At 39.5% G+C, this 24,701-nt stretch overlaps 2 protein-coding genes across 3 annotated transcripts in view; one reads left to right on the top strand and one right to left on the bottom strand.

Moving 5' to 3' along the window:
• cd276 (CD276 molecule) overlaps nt 1-19,543 on the bottom strand; it is a 60,120-nt gene extending 40,577 nt beyond the window's left edge. For both annotated transcript variants that reach the window (XM_033985100.2, XM_033985092.2), the window contains exons 1-4: nt 19,222-19,543; nt 17,543-17,636; nt 6,319-6,669; nt 3,903-4,199 (exon numbers count right to left, since the gene is read on the bottom strand). In XM_033985100.2, coding sequence (XP_033840991.1) covers nt 3,903-4,199; nt 6,319-6,669; nt 17,543-17,636; nt 19,222-19,224 — 745 coding nt within the window. In that variant the 5' untranslated portion in view covers nt 19,225-19,543. The remainder of the gene's footprint in view (nt 1-3,902; nt 4,200-6,318; nt 6,670-17,542; nt 17,637-19,221) is intronic.
• A 280-nt stretch (nt 19,544-19,823) lies between these two features.
• On the top strand, nt 19,824-22,478 carry ubl7b (ubiquitin-like 7b (bone marrow stromal cell-derived)). Its single transcript, XM_033985081.2, has 11 exons — nt 19,824-19,886; nt 20,126-20,306; nt 20,399-20,518; nt 20,622-20,707; nt 20,980-21,064; nt 21,140-21,197; nt 21,266-21,399; nt 21,511-21,560; nt 21,641-21,817; nt 21,906-22,019; nt 22,157-22,478. The coding sequence occupies exons 1-11, from the start codon at nt 19,884-19,886 to the stop codon at nt 22,295-22,297; spliced, it is 1,149 nt and encodes a 382-aa protein (XP_033840972.1). The 5' UTR covers nt 19,824-19,883; the 3' UTR covers nt 22,298-22,478.
• Nucleotides 22,479-24,701: the final 2,223 nt, after the last annotated feature.

Raw genomic sequence — 24,701 nt, 5'->3', positions numbered from 1 at the left:
CGAGGCAGGAATGATGCCAGGCCCCCCTAAACCAATTGCTCTTAGAGGATTTAGCAGGAGTTGTGTGAAATGTACACTGCTGGGCCACGGCAGTCTGGGCGATGGTCCTTTCTGTGAGTCCAAACCAAACTGAACGCAATCAATTACAATAGAGGCGCTTTTGTGCCTTTATGGCTGCTATAAATACAGTGTCCTAAAAAGGGAAGGCGAGGGAGGACAGCTCAAGATGGATTTAAGCAGGCGGCGAACAGGAATTAAGATGTAGAAGTATTGTTTTGTGACAGGAAGCATGAGGTTTGATTAAGTCAGACTTGCATACAATAACGCACATCAAACAAGATGAGACAATACAGCCGTGTGGAAATTTTTACAAAAGCCTGTCCTCGTCTAACCTGGCAAAACATCTGTATTTAGAGCTAACACTCACACAGCATGCACAGTTTTCAGGCTCGTTCACACCTCTCCTGACAGCGGCAATGGATGAAGTGAATGATCCTGATATGAAATAATATGCTTACAATAATGCTGTTGCTGCTTCCCTGAATTTATTTGAGATAGCACACATTACATCATCTGTCTATTTGGTTGTTTTCCCCTGGCTGACTTTCTGATAAGATATTCGCACAGATTCAGCAGGAGGAGTAAGAAGAAGAAGAAGGCCTGTTTGTACACTGGACACTAATTAATACAGAGCTCCATTGGGAAGTTGCCTGCTCGCTGCTCCACAGACAACGCATTCATTTATACCGCTGTTTTCTGCTTCTCCAAAGGCCTGGTTAATTGCATTTAAACGAGATCTTGTTTAGTGAAGAACAAGAAACAGCACGGCAATTTGTTATTGATGCTAGGAGGAATTGAAAAGCATATATGCTTAAAGCACTGTTACAACTTAAATTTTTCCGCTATGCAAAGCTTGGGTGGTCTTATAGTCTCTGAATGCTAGACCATGTTAATTACTCCTCACATTAAAGGCCACTGCCACATAACTGGAGAATGTGTGAAAGGCTATGGAATGAGAAACCAAGAGCAACATTCAAACTACTGAGCCCAGTCATTTCTGAATATGCTAACTACTGTGTTGACTTGTAAATTCCCAACAGCATAATTAAGTCTATCTACCATCAAACATCTTTGAGCTCAGCAAACATTTCCTTTTCAATCTTGCTCTCTGTCATCTGCTTCTCTGCCTTCTAAGCCCCTCGCCTCTATCTGCTGGTCTCATCTTCTGTCTTTGCCCACTCCATCTATCTCCATCCACAGTGCTTACTGGAAGTGCTGTGCCAGCAGAGTCATGGGGAAATGGCACCATCCTCACTGAGCGCAGGCAGACAGCATGGGGGTGGTTCTGGAAGGGGGGGGGGGGGGGGGGGGGGGGGGGGGGTCGGTGACGGCTATTGAAACACAGCCATCATCCAACACTGTGAAGCAATCACGCCGCCCGCTAGATAGGATACAATGCTAAAGCTGCACTATCAGAGGAGGATCAGTTAAGAATGATAGGATATACAATCTTTATCCTGCAAAGTCCAAAACATTATTCTTTCAGAAGCGAACAAAGTGGTCTGAATTGGCTGGGAGTGTGAAGACAGGCAGAGGAGGGGTGTAGGAGTGGTACACAAGCATGCCGGCTGGGCACACTGACAGGCCACGGTTCATTTGAGGATTGAAGTAGCTTCTTCCATCATCGGAGTCTTCATTAATGTCAACTGTTCCTATGAGTGTTTCTACCACTAGGCATGCTACACTTCGCTAAAAGTACAAATATTTCAGCCATAAATAATTTTTCAGTCAGAGTATAGGTGGAATTCATGGGCAGTGTTTTCACAAGTGTTTTCACAAGTGCTCTCACAGTGCGTATTAGACATACTAGTATAAACTACAAAGGAGTAAAGACAAAACAAAGAATGCTTTGATATAACTCTAAATGCAGTGTATTCCAGCTCACAATCAGTTGTGCTTTATGTGAGTAAAAGGTTTATTTTCTCAAAATGAACCTCATCAAACTCTGCCCAAGGGAGATTTGTATTGCTATTATAATTTTTCAATCCAACATTGAAAAGGGTGTAAAATTTGAAGCCTCTCGTTTACTCCCTCACCTCACACAGTCACGATCATTCTTCCTCATGACTTTTCTCGCTCATTTAAAACTTAAAGCAGGTTTCACCACCCTTTAAGATGGATTCTTCACTGCTGAAGTATTGCGTGGAGTGATTAGAAGAGAATACAGCAAGCGGCTCAGCACTCTAACAGAGGAGTTCTGCTAGGCTAGGTCAAAATTAATTACAGAAGCATACACCAGCTGTTGTAAACAAACGCAAAAATACATTTTCATTTCAAACAACTCTCTTGTACCACTGCCACCTGAAATACTGTGTGTTCACTTTGTCCATCTTGTTGCTGTAGTACATCCAACTTTTCATTTAAAGATGAAACTGAACCTCACAAGGCTCACCACATGAATCTGTTTTTGTCCCTTTGCTCTTGGGAAAGTTCAGCTTGAGGAAAGTTTATAACATCCTCATCCACGTATTTCAGAGAACTGACTAAAAATGCGTATCCATCTTCATTATCAGTTGAGATTGCCTTCCTCAGCATTGGTTCAAAGTGATAATCTGACATGTCATTTGTAAAGGGGAACTAAAGGAGACCAAATGTGACAAAAAGTAATACCACCATTATCTTCATTTCGACGCCACCTGAAATAGCATATTAATGGAGCAGCGTCAAAGGTAACACAAGTTGAGGGCTATTTTTAAACTGCTCCTTCACTGTAATTTCCCTGTCTCCACCTATTTAATTCCTTTCCACTTTCCGAACATCCCCCAACTGCTTATCAGTGGTGTTTTGAAAAAGTCAAACTGTTAGAGTGGCCACCTTCAGCCAGCCTGTCCTGCCAATCGAGCGTCCCGTTTCCAGACAGCACAGTCATTTGCCAGCCCAGTGGAGCAGCTCTCTCTGACCTCTGGCTCGACCTCCACCTCCAAGGACCCTGGATTCGGAACCAGCCCAGCCAGGGGAGAGCGGGCTGGGGTACCTCTACTTATTTATGAGCCATTTCACACAGTGCTGCGCCTATTTGACAGGCAGCCTTGGTCCAACTTACACAGTGCGCTCTCTGCACTTAACACAAAGATGCCATAGCAGCAGAGCCAAAGGGGCATGAGAAGTGGCCGGAGACTAGGTGAAGGAATACAAAAGATCCTCCACAGTAATTATCAAAAAAAATGAAAAGTATATTCACTGGCCCTGGTAATCAGTCTTTCTGTATTAAGGCAGAAGTATGAGAGGAATATATCATGACAAATAAGTCAGAGAAGTTCAGTATTGTAAAAGATATTCTGAACCTCAGAGGGAATTCCAGGTTAAATAAAAGGTAGAAATAACAAACAGAAATAAAAAACAAACAAACTTATAGACACCAGCTGACATGACACAACAGCCACATATATAATCAGAAAAAAGGAATCAATCTTTGCCAATAAATTTTAAGAAAGCATTAGACTTTGGTAGTGGTTACTGTGAGATTCAATAAGTGCATATGCATTTCTCACTCTTGCAAACTCACACATGTCCAAGAAAATAGTGGGTTATGTTTAATTAATAAACCATAAACAAACATTGTAGTATGTCTCATTTTTTACTTGCTAACACAAAGGCAAAGCTGATCTTGATATAACAGTAGAAAATTGAACTGGTAGGGAGATTAACAAACGCATACAAGACTTTTAATAAGAAAGAAGGCCACCCATGAGCAAAAACAAGATTAGTTCGTGCTGCAAAGTGTAAACACAATGTCATTGAATATTAAGGTGTTTATTTTCCCATCAGAGTGAAAGGCACAGTCCTGACTGAAGGGCTCGAAAGCTGTTTATAGTGGAGAAGATTAATGGTGTCGCGCTCACCTGAGATGGAGACAAAGGCCTTGCCCTCCTCGCCAAGCAGTGGATTGATAAGCTGACAGCTGTAGGTGCTGTTGGGCTCCAGGACCACAGTCAAAATGCTGGTGAGTGTGAATAGCCCCTGTTCATTGGCCACATGTGAAGTTGTGACATTTTCAGTCAAGTTGTGTCCACCCTCATTGCGCCATACAACTTTAGCCTGGGGGTATCCACCATAGGCCACACAGGTCAGCGCTACCTTGTCCCCCGGTCGATGGTTAAAGTTTGGCTCCAAAGTCACCACTGGTTGGGAGTATGGAGCTGGAAAAAATCAAGTACAAACGTGTAAGACATTTCTTATGGGACATCATGAGGCAAAAAACTATCACAATAAAAAACTAACAGAAAAATGGTAAAGTAAGACATTTGCGTAGTCTCTGTTATTGGGGCTACCTGTGTGGGGTAGTGGGCAACCAGGGTGCAGTTCCCAAATCCTTTTCCCTCTCAGATGTAGTACATAAATGCTGCAAAGTTATCAATTGAAGAATACTTAACTTGTACAACTTCTAGAAGTATTTTAGTGAGTCACTTTATTATCTTCAGTTCGATCTCAATTTAGTAGAAAACACCTTAAAACTCTCCTGGCTCCAATCACCTTTTTGGCCTTGACACAGTTTTCACCTTTCAAAAATTTAACCAAACAAAAACAAAAAGTTATGAGGCAAATAAAGAGCCATCCTAAATGTATTCTCTGCATCAAGAGTCACCCTGGGAACTGCATGACATGATTTCCATTAAAATTTTAATTATATTTAGCAACTTAGCATAACATGGTGTTTAAGATCCCCAAGCCGCAGACGGCATATGTGGCGCGTCCTATGCTCTATTCCAACAGATTAACACCACATTCTCAGGAGGACCAATATAACCAGCCAGTCTCCAGCAAGCAGATAGTGTGGCCGGGTAGGCAGCCAGAGAAACAACCACCGATACACTGGGGGGACGCAGACGGCAGTGAGGAGAAAAGGATAGCAGGATGGAGGTTAGGGGTGAACTAGGCTTGGCTCGCAACACGCTTCTCCAATCCCCAAAGCTAAAACACAAGAGTATAGAGGTGGAGAGGAGGGAGCGGGCTTGAATTCCCAGAACCAATCACCACACAGTAAACAATAGGGTGGGGCTAAGGGTGAGATGGAATAAGACTGAGCAGCCTTTTGAAAAGCTCAATGTACAGACGTCCGGCTTTGGCTTGGCACACACTGACCTCCCCTACTGTCCACTTGACTGACAGCTCCGTTTCCATTCATACTATTATTTCATTTCAGTGCAGCAAGATGAATGAAAAAGTCTAGGCTCAAAATAAAGCAATAATCTAAGGAATTAAAGGGAGACAATTTGTCACTGTTGGAGTTTTCCTTTCTCCAACAGGGAGGAAAAGCATTCATTAGCAGTGCATAACGCTTTTCTATCCACAAAAAATATAGTAGCAGTATATTGCTTTTATGATACAAATAATTAAATTCGCACTGGCAGTGAAGGTAGTCCGTCCAGTGAGGCAGGCAGCAGAAGGGTTGTTAGTGATGGCTGATTGGTCGTAACAGCTAATAATCACAGTCAGCACATACTGACCATGACAGAGACCACAATCAGCCTTTATTGACTAAAACACAGAGCAGCCGCCCGGGGAAAAGTGATGAGCACCTGTGTATACCTCGAGGGAAGAAATTACACTGAATTACCATCTACTGTATAATAGACTTTTATTGCATTCTGTTATTGGCTGTGTCCACATTAGATTCAATTAATTTACAGTAGAATAAATTGTGGGTCTGTAAACTAAATTGATCCTAATAAATTCTCACTTTATAACCCTTGCAGCAATTTCACCCAGCCTCCCAGTACAATAGTGTTTATCCACTTGTGCACGGATAGTTGAATTACCTCACTCAGTATTTCAGCAAAAAACAATATGTTAAGTTTGACAGCATTATCAGAATGTACTTATATAACGGGGCTATTTTGTGCGTAATCTAAAAAATATATGAAGAGTTTATTTGCAAAAACACATAAATGCCAATTGAAAAAGTCATCAGAGGCTTGTAGTTAACTCTTAGTATACTAAAATTTTCAAAAACGAGATGTATTTTACTGCTATCAAAATAATATTCCATCCCTTCATGATAAAATCCACTCTACATTATTGTTATTACTAATAGCTCTAGAAGATGTTAATAATTTTTTTTGCAATTTTTCAAGACAGACATATCTGTTTTTGGTATTGAACTCTTCATATATAATGCAAGACCTAAGGGGTCAGCAGAGGAAAAGTTGTTTACATGTTTTAAGTTGAATCTGTACCATTTAAAAGAGCATTTCTGCCTAAACTGTCATTTGGAGGCACATATAAAACCACAGGACACGTAAAGAGAAATTTTCTCACCCGCCACCTGGAGAAAGAAAGCAGCTATGCCATAGTCCTGCACCTTGACAAAGCAGGTGTAGCCGCCCTCATCTGCCACAACCACGTCTCTGAGCAGCAGGGAGGCGCTCCCCTGGAGGAGCCTCTGTGGGGACAGGTAGGTGCGGTTGGCAAACCTGACTGCCTGGTCCTCCAGCTGGTCCTGCCCATTACTGAAGCCGTGCACGCTGCGCTTGGTGTCTGACAGCTGCCAGAACACACTCACGTCCGACAGGTTGTAGGGGCTCTCTGCGCTGAAGGTGCAGTTCAGCATGGTGTCCCTCCCACACAGGGCTACCATGGGCAAATCTGGGACTTGAACTTCCATTAGAGCTAGAAAGAAAGAAGATTAGAAAGATATAGATTATTATTGATACATTGAGATATGACAATATTGTGCCAAATAATAATGCACAATTGTTTTATTCGGTGTTTGAAAAGACAAATTGTTCCATAGAGTTACATCTTTTATGATATCCACATGTGTCCAGATAAGAGGCTGATTTGTGCGTGCATGTGTGTGTGTATGTATGCGTTTGTCCACAACAGAACTGATTTAGGAATCAAAACCTGATTAGGTTTTTTTCATTTTTTTTTTTGAATAACATTGTTTATCAGTGTGACAGGCTTATTGGATAGAATGTCTAGCCTGCAACAAGAAAAGAAAAAAAAGAAAAGAAAAAAAAAAACAACAAAAAAACAAAAAAACAATAGAACAGAAAAACACCTGAAACAAGTTTCTGTTTTGAGTTGTGCCTTTATAGCGTAAGCCACACTGCACCCATGTGTAACCTACTTCTCCAACAAAAGAAAATAAACAATATTAGCATACTCCATCTGGCATTGGGTCTAGTAAAAACATATAGTATTTGCTGAATCACAATGCTAGTTTATTGTTCCGACGTCGGGAGTGACATTCTGACACCTGCTAAAATTTGAATGTCTTTGAAACAAATCAATGCAGTGTTTTTGAAATATATGCTGCAACTGCTGTAAACACTTGTTTGTGGAGCCGGGAAAAGGAAAGTGGAAATGCTGAGGAGGGAAAGGACTTTTGTGTTGCATTCCTATAGGCCGTGCCTCCTGGCTAAAGCTCAATACACAAAGCAACATCTGTACGGCTTTGGTTATTGCATTTGTAAATCTGCAAAACTTAAGCAGGCAGGAATAACTGCAAAACACTGGATTTGTGTTTTTAAGGCATGAAAAGGAGATGCCACTGTCTGAACAGAAAACAAGTACCAGTTCTACAATACTCCAAAAGACAGGAAAAGCTAACTCGAATAGCTTTTTATTTTCAGTTTGCTGGAATGGAACTTACGTTAAGTTATAAATGATAAAGATTATTCAATTAATATATAAATATTAATATATAATTGTAAGAACTTAAAAAAAAAACAATTGTGATAATTTTCTATTCCATCTATGACCTAAATGCATTGACATTTAGATTGTGATTAAGAAGTTTTTCATGAAGCCTGCTGTCTGCTCTGATTCATGAACATTTGTGAGACCAAGAGAACATGGCTCCATGCTTCAGGATTGTTTGTTGGACGGCCATCTGTGTAAAAGTAAATCTATACTGAATATAGTGTTCTTATTTATGTCACATTAACTTTACCTTATCATTCAGAAGGTTAGCTTTTGTAGAGCTTCTCATATAGTTCATTGTTCTTTAATATTACATTTATGAATAAAAGTTATTCTGATTGTCTTATTCTGTTGCTGCTGTGAATAAACATACAATTGTGATGTTTCTTCCTCACAATAATCACACACTAACACTAATTTATAGAGTGACAGCTAGCGCTAGGCAAGTGACTGATCCAAAGTCTAAACTCTGCTCTAAACCACACAGTTGTACTAACAGAGGATGAGCTATAGACCTCTCGATTAAAAAGACCCATAAATCATTCTAATTTAAATTGAAATGATTGTACAGCCTTAGTGACATCCCCACACTACAAGACCTGTACCAATATGTTTCTATTTCACCGATTTTTGCACAGAATTGTTCATCTTTTTCTTTTTTAAAACAGACAATGTCAGTGCACCAGAGTGTATTGTTCGTCTAGACAGAGCTGAGAGCAAAGAGTGCACTACATAATCATTGTGGATTAGTAGCCTTCTCAGGCCCCGTGCAGAATATACACCAGACTATTCTCAGGAGTCAGCGTTCTCCATTGATCCCTGTCTCCTCTTATCCCACATGGACACTCATCTGCATCACAGGGAGAGGAAAAAAGCACTATCTGACCCTCCAGTCAAACACATTGCTTTATACTCAACCTCTCCTAATTGTTATAATCATAGTGGCATTTGAGCTTGCATAGCCTTCTTAGTTCACATCACATAGACCCTGTCAAGACAGAATGACTTTGCGATGAAGGAGATTTGAATGCTGTAGGGTGCAATAATTGGCCCACCTATTAACAACAAACAAGTCTTTCATCTGGAAGGGTTCATATGCTGTATGGATGGCCATTGCTAAGTCAAGGCAGGCCTATTTTCAATCACACTGAGCTAGCTAACAAGGTCCCCTCTTCACTTGTACTCCCCCAACAGCTAAAACATCTGTAGGAACAGTGCCATCTACTGATGTAGTTCATAAATTCAATACAAAAAAGAAAACAAAAGTGGTCAGTGTGGCGATAGGAGTGTGTGTGAAACCTGAATTAAATACACACAAAATTAGAAAAACGTAGGAATGCTTAAGCAAAAACTTGGATCAGATATCAGGTGACAGCAAGAAACGCAGTATCCCTTCAGGTAAAGAGTCAAGACTTAAAGATTTAAAGAGTGACTATGGCAGTGATTTAGCCTAGGTCCAGTTTTTTTTATCTACTTGATACTTTTACATGCTGTTCCTGTATTTAGAACAGTTCCCCATGTACACTGTATTACTCTCACATTCAAAAACTTGGTGTTGTTCCACTTCAATAAGGACAAAATAATGCATGTGTGTCTGCCTTTGCCTTTACATGCATCCCAACCTTTGCACTAATGAGCAGGTTGTTGTGTTCGGGGTAAGCATGTGGTTCAGTGACAGTTCTTGTATAAACAGTGTATCACACACAGCAAGAGAAACACAGCCCAGAATGAGTCATAGCACAAAGTTGTAGGGGATAGAGGTTAGGGGGAAGAAGAAGAAGCAACGAGCCAGCACATACTTATAGATACTATCTGAGAACAAGTCAAGGAAGCTACTATATGGTGAGTCCCACACTAATCCCTCAACATGACTAAAAGGACGGATCAGAAAGGGCAGATACAGTATAAAAAGCTTTCATTATTATTCTAATGCTGGCTTTAGTACTTGGCACACAAAGGTGACTGTTTAATGCCTAACAATGTACACATCTTCTTGTTTCTTATTTCTGCTCTTATATGCATTATTTATGTTGTCACAAATTTTCTCACCAATTTTGCTACTTCTAAACCCACCGCTCAAGACCGTGACACCGATTTCCTCGATTTTTCGAGATGAAAGCACAATAACATAAACAAGTCGGGAAAAAGTGCTTCTAATCTAGAGAAGACAAGCTTCTAGGGACCACATGAAATGCATTAAGTATAAGCACTTTTCTTTTGGCTTCCTTCAGCGCTGACCTAGCTCTGTTTGGAGGGCCCTCTGAGGACACGGCATTGCACGGGCACCTTGTGTAGAGGGGCTGACCTGCACTTGGAGAGCGCCCAGAGGGGAGCGTTTAGTACCACACGACGCTCACAGACGGGGGGCCGCACCGCTGACGTCATCAAAAATGTAAGGTTCATCAGAGGTGAAGTCAAAGGAAATTGCAGCAGCGCAGTGGGTTATTTTTGAGCTGCGGCTGTTTACAGTAAACCGTCTGTTTGTGAACGACCTGTAATGTGGAGTAGTGAGATACATTTATGTCGAGTTGTGTAACAGTGCAGCATCTTCAAAATGTCAAAAGAATGAACCTGTGCTTGTTCCACTAGAAGCGAAACTAACAACCGCCTCAGTTTCTCCATTTATCCATTTATCACCAACGTCGCCGAGTACATTTAGATTGGCCAAAAAAATCGGATAACTAAAATCAGATAATTAGGTCTGATTTTTGGCTTGTGTTTGAATGCCCAAGAGAAACATGTCAGTGGATTTTTAGAGAATTCAACACCGGCACAGCTGTGAACACTGATGAAACCAGATTACGCACATCAGATGCAACGGTTTACATGGTGTTTCTGTTAACCTTACTCCGCCCTGCCCCTTTTTTGCCGTAAATGTGGTTAAGTGGGAATCCCATAATTATTAATAGAGAATTTGGAAAAAGTAGATTCATTTGGCTTTGTAGTCTGTATAGAACTTATTTGCTCAAGATGTAAAATAACACAACCCTAATGACGATGGCAGCGCCCACAGCAACTTCTGGAATAAGGTGAATAAAGAAATCATATAATGAGAAGATTTCGGAGTGTATGTAAACATAGCCAATGATTGTAAAGTAGTTGTTTAAAAAAACGTAATCATTACAATATATCACTTAATAAAATTAATTAAAACTAAATAAATAAAAAGTACACTAAAGTTTCGTTGCTGAATGTCCCTTGTGATGAATTAGGGAATGTGCCATCTGTCTGTTAGAAGCAGCCACTTTGAGGTATAGTAATAAACTTGTTTATTGAATTGAACCATTGGGACACATCCCCTGCCGCCAGTACTCTATGGATCACATCTGGCTGCATATGGGCTCTATAAGGCGGCCATAACACATAATCAAAAAGCACCAATGATAGAACGATCAAACCGCTATTTCATTTACCATAACATAGCATAGTGTCCTGTCAAAGTGGAGGTAAAGTAGGGTCTCGTCTCTCCTCCGCTCACTGATAAAGAGATGCAGAGGAGCAGAGAGCGCAGCCAGGGAGACTCTGGGCCATGGGAATTTACACAGTGCACTTTGTGTTTATGGGCCTCAGCTCTGTTTGAGTGCCTGTGAGACAGAGACGGCCTCTTTCACAGCCCACATGAAATAAACTCATTACTGCCTTTGCGAGCTTTGGCAATGAGCCCAACTTAGCAGCGAGGCATAGGGCATCGGCTACTGACACAACTGCAAATGATCTTCAGCCAACTCTCAACTTTCTTTACAAGAACAAGACAATACCTGCTAACCTGTCACTTTCAAGTTTAACATCTTAATCTATTCATTGGTTTCAGAGATTGTAATTTAACATTGCAAGTGCTGGAGTGTGAATTTGGACCATGTGGGTTGAGCAAATCTGAGGTCACCCACTTGGTCTACCTAGGTAACAGGTATACAGGTAATTAGACATCTGTGCCTGGACTTTTTATAATCTTTTTAAAATCTTCTTCCTCATTATAGCCAGTCCAAAAGTCTACCAAAAGTACATAATCATTGAGAACTTTTTGACGCAGTAATGATGTGAACATACTGAGTGCACAGATGGACAATGGAGCTGAACACGAGCTGGAACATTCCATGGTTGGGTTATTATGTTTTATGGAAAACTGGACAGCAGTAAATGATTCTGTACGAAACTCAGCATTTTGCAGTCAGAGCTGGTTTAAAAGGCTAAATTATGTTTTTTTCAAGCATATGGAGCTCATAGGCAACTGAAGACTGACAAATTGCAGAGAAATGTTTTATAAAGGATAAAGGAAGCTATAAATAAAAGTGATCAAACCTTTTACAAAAGATTCACGGCCCCCACAGCATACCTGAATATTCACAAGAATTCTGGACACATGCATGTCTTTGGACAGGAAGAAAAAATAGTAAACCTAAGTGAATCATTTTAGAACACCCAAAAAACATGCTAAACCCACTCAAAGATTGGTATTGGTAGTCAAAAATGAGAAGTCCAAACCAGCAATTTTCTGTGAACATAATCAATATTTGTAGCCCATGACTTTTGCCTCAAAAAGGTAATGTGCTTTCATGTCAGGGTACATCACTATGTTTCTCTGCTCTACAGGATCCACATCAGTGCTTTGGTAAATAATTGTTTTAGTATCCAGTAAATGCAAACAAAAAGCATTCTGCCCCTCACATACACAAACACCAGACAATTTGACGCAGACAGAGACACCCAAAGGCCAGCGAGCACATTGATATTCCACACCTGCATGTCTCCTGACAGCTCCATAGCCGCACACTGTCTGAGGGATTGGACACGGAGATCCCTGACACTACAATAGAGACGCTGAGGCTCCCGAGCAGAGGGGCTCCTATCAGCACACAAACATGTCAGACACACAGCTACACAGGTGCCTGGCCCTTGGACTGTCACATACAAATAGATACAAGAGGCAATGGACAAATGTCGCCTACACTGCTGTGCAAAAGTGGACTGAGCAAAAATGTCCCATTGTCCATACTTTTAATTTCCAGGAATGTTTTAGGCAGGGCTTCTTGAGCTAACACAGGTCATAGATGGAACAATAGTAAAATTGTGAATTTATTTTTACAGTACAAATTCTTCTGTTAATTTAGATATTATAGAGTTACATCTTGGTGTAATTTTTGTTGTCTCAAATATGTAGCGTAATTAATTATGGAACTAAGATACACTTCAAAAATTAAGAACATGCCATTACCTGGTAGTTCTCTGGTATGCGTTCAGATGTGAGCCTATAATAATTTGGGTGTTTACAACTGAAGATCATCTTCTCCACATCTTGATACCTTTTCCTTTTAAGCCTTTCTTCATAATCTGATCCGAGTACACCAACATGTGATGTCGCAAACCATTCAATATCGTCTCCAGGTTACAACTCCATTGCAAAGTGCCACACTTCAATAAGATTGAACCACACTGCAGTCACTCATAAATGTCATAATTAGAACTAGGCAAGTATAGAATCAATACATTTATTTATATGAGGATTTTCAAACATCTCAAGCCTCCAAGATCACACAGCAAGATCTTACGTGCTGCTGCAATCGGATGACTTAAAAAAAGAAGACAACAGAGGGGGAACTAAATTTTAAATTTGAGTTCATAAGAAAAATCAAGCAACACTGAAGGACAAACTGCACGGGCAATATTGACACAGCAGAGTAAACAGGTACAAAACCAACAGCACTGAACAGGGAAAGGCAAGGCTAATGGCTAAAGGCAAATGCTTTTATAACACTGCCCCCTTATGGTTATGAAAGCAACCACACAAGACTCGAAGATCTGAAGGCATTTCCATTATAGTTATTCCAGACATAAAACCAACGACAGTAAAGGGGGAAAATGTGATTTTATTCTACAAGAGCCAGATTTCTTTAACTATCATTGTCTGAGAATCTGGTGGTATCATGGGCAAAGGTATTTAATGACAGTAACACAATGTTGTGGCAACCATGGAATACAAACAATGAAGTAATTTAAAATCTGAATCCTTGTAACGTGAAGCCAAGAACAGTATGAACTTAATATTTCCCCTCAGTAGAGTATGAAGCCTTTTGTTCAAGCAGAGTTACAGCAGGTGACGGGAGATAGGAGAGACAAGGACTTACTTATTTTCAGCAATGTCATAAATCAAAGTGGGACTCTATTGTGCCATATAATGTTTTTTTTTTTTTTTTCAAACCGCATCTTATCTCAGCTTCTTCCTTTGCTGTGCTTTTTTATATTCTTGCATGTCATCTCATATCCCGTCGATAACCTCCTAATGGGCTCTGTAAGTCAGATAATAGAGGCAAGTGAGGAACAGTTGACAGAAAAGGGCAAACCTCCTGCCTGCGTATAAGAAAAATAAAGAAAGTTATTAGGCAGGATAGTACTGCTCATCTGTAAAGTTCATGCTTTGACACCAAATTCTTGTCTTATTATATTACATTCTGGAAATTCCCCTATACCTTCTTTTAGGGCTGCAACCATTAACTAATCACAGCTAATCGACTATAAAAAATAATCAGTCATATTTTGATAATCGTAATATTTATGTGGACTATACAGACTCTAAAACACATAGAAAAAGACAACTTTCCTACATGATCAACATAAAACATCACACTTTATTCGTAAATATTTTCTATTTAGAAGCCTTCGGTCATCATGTCACAACTTTTATTTGGTTGATTAATGTATTTAAAGTCTCAACATACAATACAAATAATTGTTTGACTAGTCGAGCAAAAATCGCTGACCAGTTGACCACTGAAATAATCTTGCCTCAACAACATCTGTTAATGCATTTAAGACATTTCCTTTATATTCGACATGCTGTCTGATCTCCAAAACATCTAAATAATGATGTAGCAAATCCAAATGTTATCCATCCATGTCAAAAACACATCATTAATCTATGCTTTATAACTCCAGCTTTTACCAAAACACAATTTCAGTACCTGAGTATGTGGCCTATTCTCATTTTGGTAAAAATTAAAGATAACAGTGTACATTAGGGGTGATATGCCAAAAAAATATGTAATGATTTTTTAGAGCCAAGATCACGATATTGATTTGATCACAATTAATGTAACTAAAGCTATTTGGTTCTTCTGATCTTCCTCACTCACTCGGTGCATGAACAATAGGAGAAAAGAGTGGGGAAAAGTGTCTGTCTTTGAGCATAGATCTTTAGTACACAGAAAAGTACTAAGTCACGATTTGACGATATAATCAAAATATCAGGATTTAATTTGTGATCACCATATTGCCCAGTAGATTTGTAGATACTTACTAGCTTGGATTAATAATACTATCATTGTGTGTGGAGTGAATTTGTTAGGTGTACTCTAACTTTTATTCACCCCCACTCCACTCAGAGACACTCCTCTTATCCTTGATTATTAATAAGTGGAAAGTTCAACAGGTCAAGAAGAGATTTTTTTGATAAAGCCAAGGTACTCATTTTTAAAGTTAAAAGCTGCTTGTGTAAATGCTGACTTTTTTCAGGTATTGTCTGATGAACTCTCACATCATCTTTTGCTGATTCACACATACATTATTATGCAAGGTTAAGTAAGAGTCAGTGCTCGCCACCTGCCTTTTTTGAATACAGAGTCACCCAGTATCACATCAGTGGAGCCACAACCCAGAGGCAGGCCTAGCTTAGCTCTGTGCATCCTCAGCATCCGTTCTGGTCATTTATCACAAGCCACTCGACGCACGGCACTCTCGCATATGGCTCGAAGGCTCCAGTACTGCATTCTCTGCATATTAGCCTTATCAATTTTTTAAGGATCCCACCAGGCTGCATTTTAGGAACTTGTTGAAATAATCATGAGAGCTGCTTGTTGGGTTATAATGTACTTTGTTTCAATGAATTGGTGAGAAACGACCCAACACCCAATAGAGACTTGTCATTAGGTATGCATTGCGTCGAAACCAATCTTAGTTGAGCTTGTCCTCCATTGTTTTTAAAAGGGACACTTCACTGGACACAATCAAATTAGCAAGAACATCACAGATACGGGGTAATAACCCTAAATTGAATTTCTAGCAGCAGCTAAAGTGTCCCCTCTCTGCAGAATCAATTGCAGTGGAGACAAGAGGGAGGACAGGATGAGGGCATTCATAGTTAGCAGACCTTTTAAAGAGTACACCAGAGATGCAGGCCATTTTCACGCTCTGGGGCCCAGCCATAATGTGAGGCTGCTGTCTGCTGCTGCTGGAGGAGGAGATGCAATCTATCCAATTATGTTAATAAATTTAAATTACCTTACAGCTCCCATCAGTGAGCCAGTGAATTCAGGTCGGCTTTCAGCATTTGGATGGATTCTTATTGTTTGGCATGGGTACTGCACATGATGATGCTAACAGAGCGCAGAGTATGACAACTACACAAGCAATTAGCTCGGCAGCATCCTGTTAGTGGCGCCATAGGCTGTCGTCGGATGTGTGGAGGGTGCCAAAGGGTTTACTGAATCATGCCATTGCTATGCTCCTGTCCGTCTTGTTGACTCATAATAATATGATTAGAAGGTAACCTGTCAGCGTGTTCACTTGTGTTGCTGGATTTCAGATAACATAACAACATTCTGCAGGTCTTTTAGTTTTGTGTTACACTTGCCTAGATGTAAGTAATCGCTTTTAGAATTAACAATGCTTGCTTAGAGGTCGAAGGTCATTGAAGGATACAAAAGTTAAAAGTTACTGGCTGCACTGCCTAAAGCACTGATGCACATTTCTGGGTTTGATAAAACATCATAGAGATCAGACAGACAGACCGACAAACTGAAAAAAGTTATATCCCACATATAATAATAGCAGGAAAGGGATATAAAGCTGTAATTATCATACATTTTACAGTATTGTCTTGCTTATAACTAGCTCGCATCCTTTTGGTTCTCAGGTAAGCGAGATATGAATTATTGTGTGAGGTGGTCTAATAGCCCATTAGAATGAGTTAAAGCGCTCCATCAGTGCATGGCACTCCTTCTCTGGGTCTCTTCAGACAGAGACAGAGGAAGCAGATCCACTCAGTAATGAGCAGGCCTCAGGCCTATCGGACCAGGACAGAATAGTCCCTAATGAACCACTGCACACATTCAGCCTGATTGAAATGTGCCACCAATGGCCAACAGGACCTTGTCTCAGCTCAACCAGAAAGCAGAGAGTGGAAGGGATCTTTTTTAAATGTTTTGGGGAGATAAAACTTTAGCTTTGTGGGTTTTGAAAAGCATACTTCAAAATTCTATTCTGTCTTCTTGAGGCTAAACAAATGTACCATTGTGTTTTGATACAGTTAGCTAACAATTGTATTATTTACTTTATCATTCTGATGCGATTCAGGGAGTTTGAGTTATTTGTATTTTTATGAAGATACAAGATTTATGTGTACATCACCACACAGAAGTGAAACTTCAGAGTGTGTGAGTAACAGTCACAGTGAGCAGAACTAGAAGAACTTTACCACGGATTCTGAGTCACACCACAAAAAGTGCACTCCAAGCTAATTTTTACACCCTAGCCTTAAGCTATATTCCTCACCTGTCGGCAAAAGGTCAAAGCTATTTTGTTTTACAAGTTGAATAATAATGAAAATAATATAAAAAAAAATGCCTCATGATACAACTCTAAGTATACTGTAAACACTAGAGTTGTGACAAATATCATCACTTGAGGTAGTGGCTTTTGTTTCAATGGGATATGCCCTGTGTCTTTCACATTTTTCTACCGCTGGACTGGAATGATAGTTTGAGGAGCTCTTTTGTGGATTTCAGCGTGGACACACACACACACATATTCATATATCCAGAGCAGAGGCAAAAGAGATACTAACCCACAGTGTGTAGAGCCATCATGGCGGGCAGCAGGAGGGACAGCATGGTCTTCTGTGATGGATTTGATTTGAAGAAGTACGCTTCACACACTAACTGTAAAAAGACAACAGCGTTAGTTCAAGGTGGCATGACACAATGCTTTAATAAATATGGATGTCAATAAATGATAAAGACAGGAAATAATGTCTGCCTCCATCTAGACAGACAAAGGACTGAACTTTTCTCTGCCCAAACAGTGGCTTTGTCTGGTTCTGTGTGAGTGGGGAGGTGATGACAGCAGGGAACTTCCACAGCTGACAGGAAAAGTCCAAGTCATTCTCTGTGGTTTTACAGGAAAAGAAAAGCAACATGACTCTGTTTAACTACACCATACAACAAATGAACACTGTGCTGCCTGGAAGTCTAGTGAGGAGTAAGCAAATGTTTATTTTAACAAAATCTATCATTTAAGCTAACCTATCCCAACAATTTTATATTAGACATTAGATGCCTCCCAGCCCCTATTCTTAGACTTTTGTGAGGTTGGATCTAAATAATACTTGATGTTTTCTGATGTCTGATGTTACTGCTTAATGTACTTTGACCCTGTTTAAGAACAAGAACAATGTCTGTATCTTTAACAGCAAAGTGAAAAAAATACTCCATTCTACGTTCTAAGTTGGGCGTGTTGTAGTAAAAGAAAAATTCTAATCTGTCAACTGGACAAAAAGTTCTAAAAGTGAAGACGTTTCGCTGCTCATCCAAGCCGCATCTTCAGTTCTGGTCAGTTCTGGGCGTATTGTGATCCTTCTTTTCCACATTTTAATTAGGGTTCCATTATAGCAGCCGCAGAGAGGAAGCTGGTCAACACTTTAACCCAAGTAACAGCTAAAAGTTAAGCCATGATTTTAGTGCAATAGCATGGTAAAAAAAAGTAGCCTATCGGAGTAAAATGTGACAAAAAAGCTAAGTTATGTGTTACCTGAAAGAGCTCAAGTATGAGGTGCAAAGTGCCAACACACCAAACTAAAGTCTGCTTGTGGTGCACATTATAGACACAAGGAAACCATCAAAGGGTTTAATCACTGAAGCACTAGACTCAGACTAGAGCCCCGGAGGAGGCCTATAAAAACTACATCGTTCCCCACTTTTTTTGCTTACATTGTATGGGTTCAAAGTCAAAGATCACAAACTGCTGACCAAAAATCAATGTCTTCATGATCTGTACAATGCATTACAAAAAAAAGAAAAAATGTTACTGTTGCATTATTGAAACTCTAATGGGCAATATTAAAACATTAAAATGCCTCACATATGAAATAAAAATAATAGTTATATCTACTAATACACTACATTGTAATTGCATAACAATATAAACTATACAGTGTACTTTATGGAGGCAAAAATAATCATGTCTGTATGCTGCATGGCCAATGTGCTGACTTGACATCTTACACTTTTGTGCTCTTTTATGGGGGCAGATGTTAACGTTTGCCAGACGAGGGCGTAGTCTTGATTCACGCATCTCAGACACATCTTTAAAATTCATTAGAAAAGCACTTTTAAGTAGACAGAGTAAAGCTGTGCAGCGCGACGCAACTGTTGCTCTTCAGTTCAAAGGAAGAGTCTGTGTTTGAACTCGTGTAAATCCGCATGACTGCTATGCTTCAATTGCATTTAACAATATCTTTCTGCTTACCATTAGGACTGCTAAAGTTAGAAACAGCCAAGCATCCAGCGACGGTGACTGTCCAAAGCAGCAGCTCTCCTTGTTTTATCCACAACTAGGCATACCAAAAAGGAAGTATGAGCGACTTAACTGCGATGAGGAAAATCAGAGGTCTTTGTCGTTAAATAAGGCAATAAGATGATGTCTTTTCTCCTGTCTCAAAGAGTGTGTTCCATTGATTTGGGACGGGATCCTTCCACAAACCACTCCTTGCTGCTTTGTCCAGCGGTGATGTCATACAGAGGGGCAAGATTCCCCTCTCACTCGACCCCGTGTTAACTCTTCCGTGTCCGTAATCCGTAAGACAATTTTTCTTAGACAAAATAAACTATTCCATCCTAATATGTAAATTTTTCGTTTTGAGTTATGTCGACTATGTCTTTACAACATATGAACCACATTTTAACTTTACTATAAAATATACATATTTAAATACAACTCAGTACTCAATGTATCATTAAACTAAAATAGACGACATGTATTAAGATTTAACCGCAGTACGTCTTAATTTCTGTATTCTTATATGTATTTTGCTGTATGTCGTAAAGTGGTAGTTACTATTTTGTTTTGTCAGTGAACGCAACATGAACCACGTGACATTAACCAGGAAGTAGGTGAACGTCAACAATACAATGGTGAGTGTGCAAATACTTTCACGTTTGCTACATTTATCTGAAGAAAATTCTGAATTTTGTCGAGCAATTTTGAACAATAACAATAATTGATAGTTTATATCATTGGCTGTTAAATCTTGGATTGTGTTTTATACGTGATAGTTTGCTTGGCAATGCTATGATATCACAATAACACTGCAACTTGTTTTTAGCTAAGTCGTTGTTCACTAGTTAAAGCCTGTTTTTGGTTTAAAATCAAGGCAGTTATGGCGTCCTCGGATTGGCATCTGTCTCTCAAGCTTGTAGACCAGCCCAAATCCAAATTCCACTTCCCAGAGATGATGCCCGGAGACGTCCCACCTGGAGGGTACAGAGTGGCGACCCTGAAGCAGCTGGTGGCCGCGCAGCTGCCTGACTCTATTCCAGATCCAGAACTAATAGGTTTGCAAAAGATATCGTTGAAAACGACTACCTAGAATATTATACGTTCTTAGTAACAAAACTGTTCTTTTTGTGTTTGTTTTGTAAATTAGAGCTGGTCCACTGTGGCAGGAAATTGAAGGACGACCTTACTTTAGATTCTTATGGCATTCAGAATGGGTCCACCATACACATCCTCAAAAAGAGTTGGCCAGAGCCTGAGAGTGCTCCAGGTTGTTTTTGTTTTTTTGTTGTTGTTGTTGTTTTTGGAACTGGAACTTAATTTGGTGTAGTAATAATTGTCTAACTAACACTGAATGTGTTGTTGTAATGTAGAGCCTGTGAATAGAGCAACAGCTGCCAGAGAGTTTAGAGTTTTTCATGCTGCTCTTCATTCTCTCAACTCATCCTACAGAGATGCGGTAAGATTTATTTGTTGTCAGTGGTAGAACTAAAGCACATTTGTACTGAGTATTATAAACAGAACTAGTTGCCTGCTTCAGTGTTTTAGGTTTGAATACAGCCTCTGAGAGGATGCAGAATCTGTATATGCTATCTCCCATATTTCTCTTCCCTAGCAATTAATTTAATTGACATTTCTTTTGTCAAAAGAAAGGTTTCCATCAGTTTTGTTATGGTAGTTTAACACGTAAATGTATCGGGTTAACTTGCATGTGTTTATTTGCCCCAATAGGTTTACAAAATGTTGACAAATAAAGAATCTCTGGATCAAATAATTGTGGCTACACCAGGCCTCAGATCTGACCCCGTTGCTCTTGGTATGATAATTTTCTTAATCTATTAGATTCTATAGAAAACAAATCAATGTTTTATGTGTCCCTGTTTTATCTTAGGTGTACTCCAGGACAAAGACCTCTTTGTACAATTTACAGATCCCAACATGTTGGATGAGTGCGTTGATATATACAGATCATAATGTTGACTTTTGTTAATGTCTAAAATATGTCATCCTTTTGCAGGTTGATTAGCTCACATCCAGCTTTGGTGAATGCTATCATCCTGGTTCTACACTCTGTGGCAGGAAGTATGCCTGCACAATCCAGCACCAGCTCATCGCGCAATGTCTCTTCCAGCTCTTACAGTGACATGCCAGGTAAATCAAGGGTCTAGTACAATTGTCAGCTCTTTATGTTTATTATTTAAAATATGTTCATTACTCTGTCACCAGTGAGTTTTTAATGATGTATTTGGTTTTATTTGACAGGAGGATTTATGTTTGAAGGCATGTCTGATGATGAGGAAGAGTTCCAGTCTGTGAGTAAACTGTATTATCCATTATATGATACAAATATTTAATTAGTTAGTAATTTAAAAAATATAATATATTTTCACAGAGTCCATCAGCAGCTCAATCAAACAGATCAGGGCCATCGTCAGGAATGAGACCTGTGTCTCTGAGCCACAGTGGAGCCACAGGCCCACGACCGATCACGCAGAGTGAACTCGCCACAGCCTTGGCTCTGGCTAGTACTCCAGACAGCAGTGCAGTCACCCCTACCACAACAAGCCAGGTCAGCTCAGTAACTCACATTCATACTTTTCACTTTGAAACTAGAAAGACATTCACCATACATTTGACCATATAAATCTGTTATTTAGGCTGACCCTTCTAGTGGTGTTACTCCCATGCCAGCGGGAACCCCTGTCAGTAATGATCTGTTCAGTCAGGCTCTACAACAGGCGTTCCAAGCCACCACCATGTCATCTTTACAAGTAAGTCTATGTAAATCTTTATTTTTATGGGTATGGCTATGTTTTTATTTCATTTTACATATTATTATTACATATTTAACATACTTGAGACAGCAATGTTTAAATGTGTATTTCTTGTGTGTGTTTGGTGTTGTTAGGGCAGATGGCAGTCTCAGATGCAGCAGCTCAGAGACATGGGAATCCAGGATGAAGAGCTAATGCTGAGGGCGCTGCAGGCCACAGATGGAGATATCCAGGCTGCCCTCGAGCTTATATTTGCTGGAGGCCCCGGACTCTGAGTCTACTTGAGGACAGAAAGGAAATGCCCTATCAAAATTGTCAAGACACATTACATTATAAAGACAATTTGTTTGTTAAATGTAACACTCTTTCAGTCCACTAGACACAGATGTGGCAGTATTTTATGTAAGTGAAATAGGGTACATGTTTTCTCATATTATAATAAAAGCTTTGTGGAGTATTGATCGCCTTTAAAGACTGCATTAAATCCAACAGCTTTAATTTTCCCCTAATTGTAACTTACCAATAGAACCACTAGATGGCACTGCAACCAATCTTTTGTAATCCAGGTTTATAAATCAATGCAGTGGATTCACTTTTCCTTCAGTAACAATTCAATTAGATAGAAACAATACAATTTGTAGAAATTATTTTGATACCATTGTCAAGTTACAATTTTTTTGGCTCTCAAAATAGATTCCCTGGTTGAGTGAATTAGTACAGGGTGCCTTTATTTAAACTGCTACTGAAATGCAGACATCTGTTACTGTTAACATAATTTTTGTTCGGCTCAGGCTTATTAGAGACCGACACGTTTGCTTTGTCTTGTTGTCTGCCATCAGGATATTTTAGGGGTGAGCATTTTGCATGCCCCTCCTCTCTGCTACCCACTGTTCTCCATCTACAGTAATTGCCCTGCTTAGTTTTATTACTGCATCTGTGGATGTGACAGCTCAATCAGCAAATTGCCCTTTCATGAGCACAGCACCCAAACAGCGTTTTAGTCTGCTTTTCCCCATTACCATTTTATATGTGTGCACACCTGCGGGCAATTTCCACCTTCAAATGCCTCCAAGGGTATTTTCACAATAAAGCAAAGCCACCATGCACTGGGTAACTGCCATTGTTCCAGCAAGAAGACAAATTAAATTGTGTCTACCTTTAAAAAAACAAGAGAGGAGACTGCAGTGACCAAGCGTCACAAGTTCTATTCAACCTCAGGATTGGGCAAATCACCCTCTATACATAATTAAATCAAGGCATTATTATTTCAGGGTGATGGAAAAGTACATTTGAAATAGTCTGAATCATTGAAGGTTCACTTTGTGTCTTGGAGCTGAATTACACCCACTGGAGCCACCATCAGTAGCTGCAGACTTAAATCGTGATTCATGAGGGAGCTGAAATAATGAAAAACAAGCTGTTATTTTCCTTTCTCTCTACACTCCCACATACCACTTAGATTTTTCAAACGAATAAAGCCACTCTCATTAGGCATTGCACAGTGTCGACATAGTACTTCAAAAACCTGCCTCCTTATCGCACTGCATTTGCTGTTGAAATATGAGCACAATTAGAAGGTGGTGTGAGAAAAAAATTTGTATCACAGTTGTTTCTCATCACAGACAAATTTGGTAGATTGGATCAAGGTTGTGCCCTGGGCTATTATTTTGGCCAATAAGGATATGAAATGCACTAATGTGGGAATGAAGTATTATAAGACAGTATTCTTCCAACCTGAGAAATCCCTTTTATCCTTATTAGTTCTCTCATATTATACAAGTTATTTGCCAGCCTCTTTTGCCCTGATTGACTTGGGCAGACTCGGTAAACTAACATATGCTTCAAGGACACTGTAGTTCCTTATGGTTCATCCATTGGTGTGAAGCTGCAGAAATGTCTTTCCAACACACAAGAAAAGGCAAATAGTAAAGTAAAATGTAATCCAAGTTGCATTTGAAACAGCCAGTGTGAGTATTATATTGTGATGCATATAGGAAAAAGTTCTTGAAGTTGGTCATAACTTTTCTTAGCAAACAAAAAAAAAAAAAAAAAAAAAAATGAATATAGCTCTATTATGGTTAAACCACACAAAATTGCACAATATACAACATCTGCAAAGTAATAATATTTATGTTCTCATTAGAGTGGCTTAAGAAGCTAAACAAGTTTTAAACTTTGAACAGAAACTATAAATAAACTTAAGTTTATTTACAATTAAAACATTGTTGCTACATATTTTTTAGATCAAAAATTCCATGACCAAATTATTCATTATAATTATAGTTCACATCACTCAGTGTGTTTAGCCAAAATATATATATATTTTTAAATGTCCTAAAGTAAAAACCTCTCCCTTTGTTTTATGCATGATGTAAGTTTTCAAAAGCCACAAACAGATTATGGATGAAAGATGAAGACCAAGCAGAAATACATTAGAGCAGAGTCCTACAAAGTGGATCAATATAATAGAACAACAAGTGCTGGCGTAATAGCCCTGCTGTTCTGTCCTTGACTCAAGCAATGGGACGCTCTTCACTGTTTATTGAAGTGGCCTCTCCATGGTAACAGACAGGCTGAAGACTCGAGGAGGATGCATTTTGGTCAACTGTAATTGTGTTTGATGTACAGTAGCTGTTTGGCAACAAATAAAGACAAGCAGACAAATCATTAGTTGACACA

This window comes from Periophthalmus magnuspinnatus, chromosome 3 (assembly GCF_009829125.3).
Source record: "Periophthalmus magnuspinnatus isolate fPerMag1 chromosome 3, fPerMag1.2.pri, whole genome shotgun sequence".
In the NCBI taxonomy this organism is placed as follows: Eukaryota; Metazoa; Chordata; class Actinopteri; order Gobiiformes; family Gobiidae; genus Periophthalmus; species Periophthalmus magnuspinnatus.
This window is presented reverse-complemented; position numbering and strand designations above follow the sequence as displayed.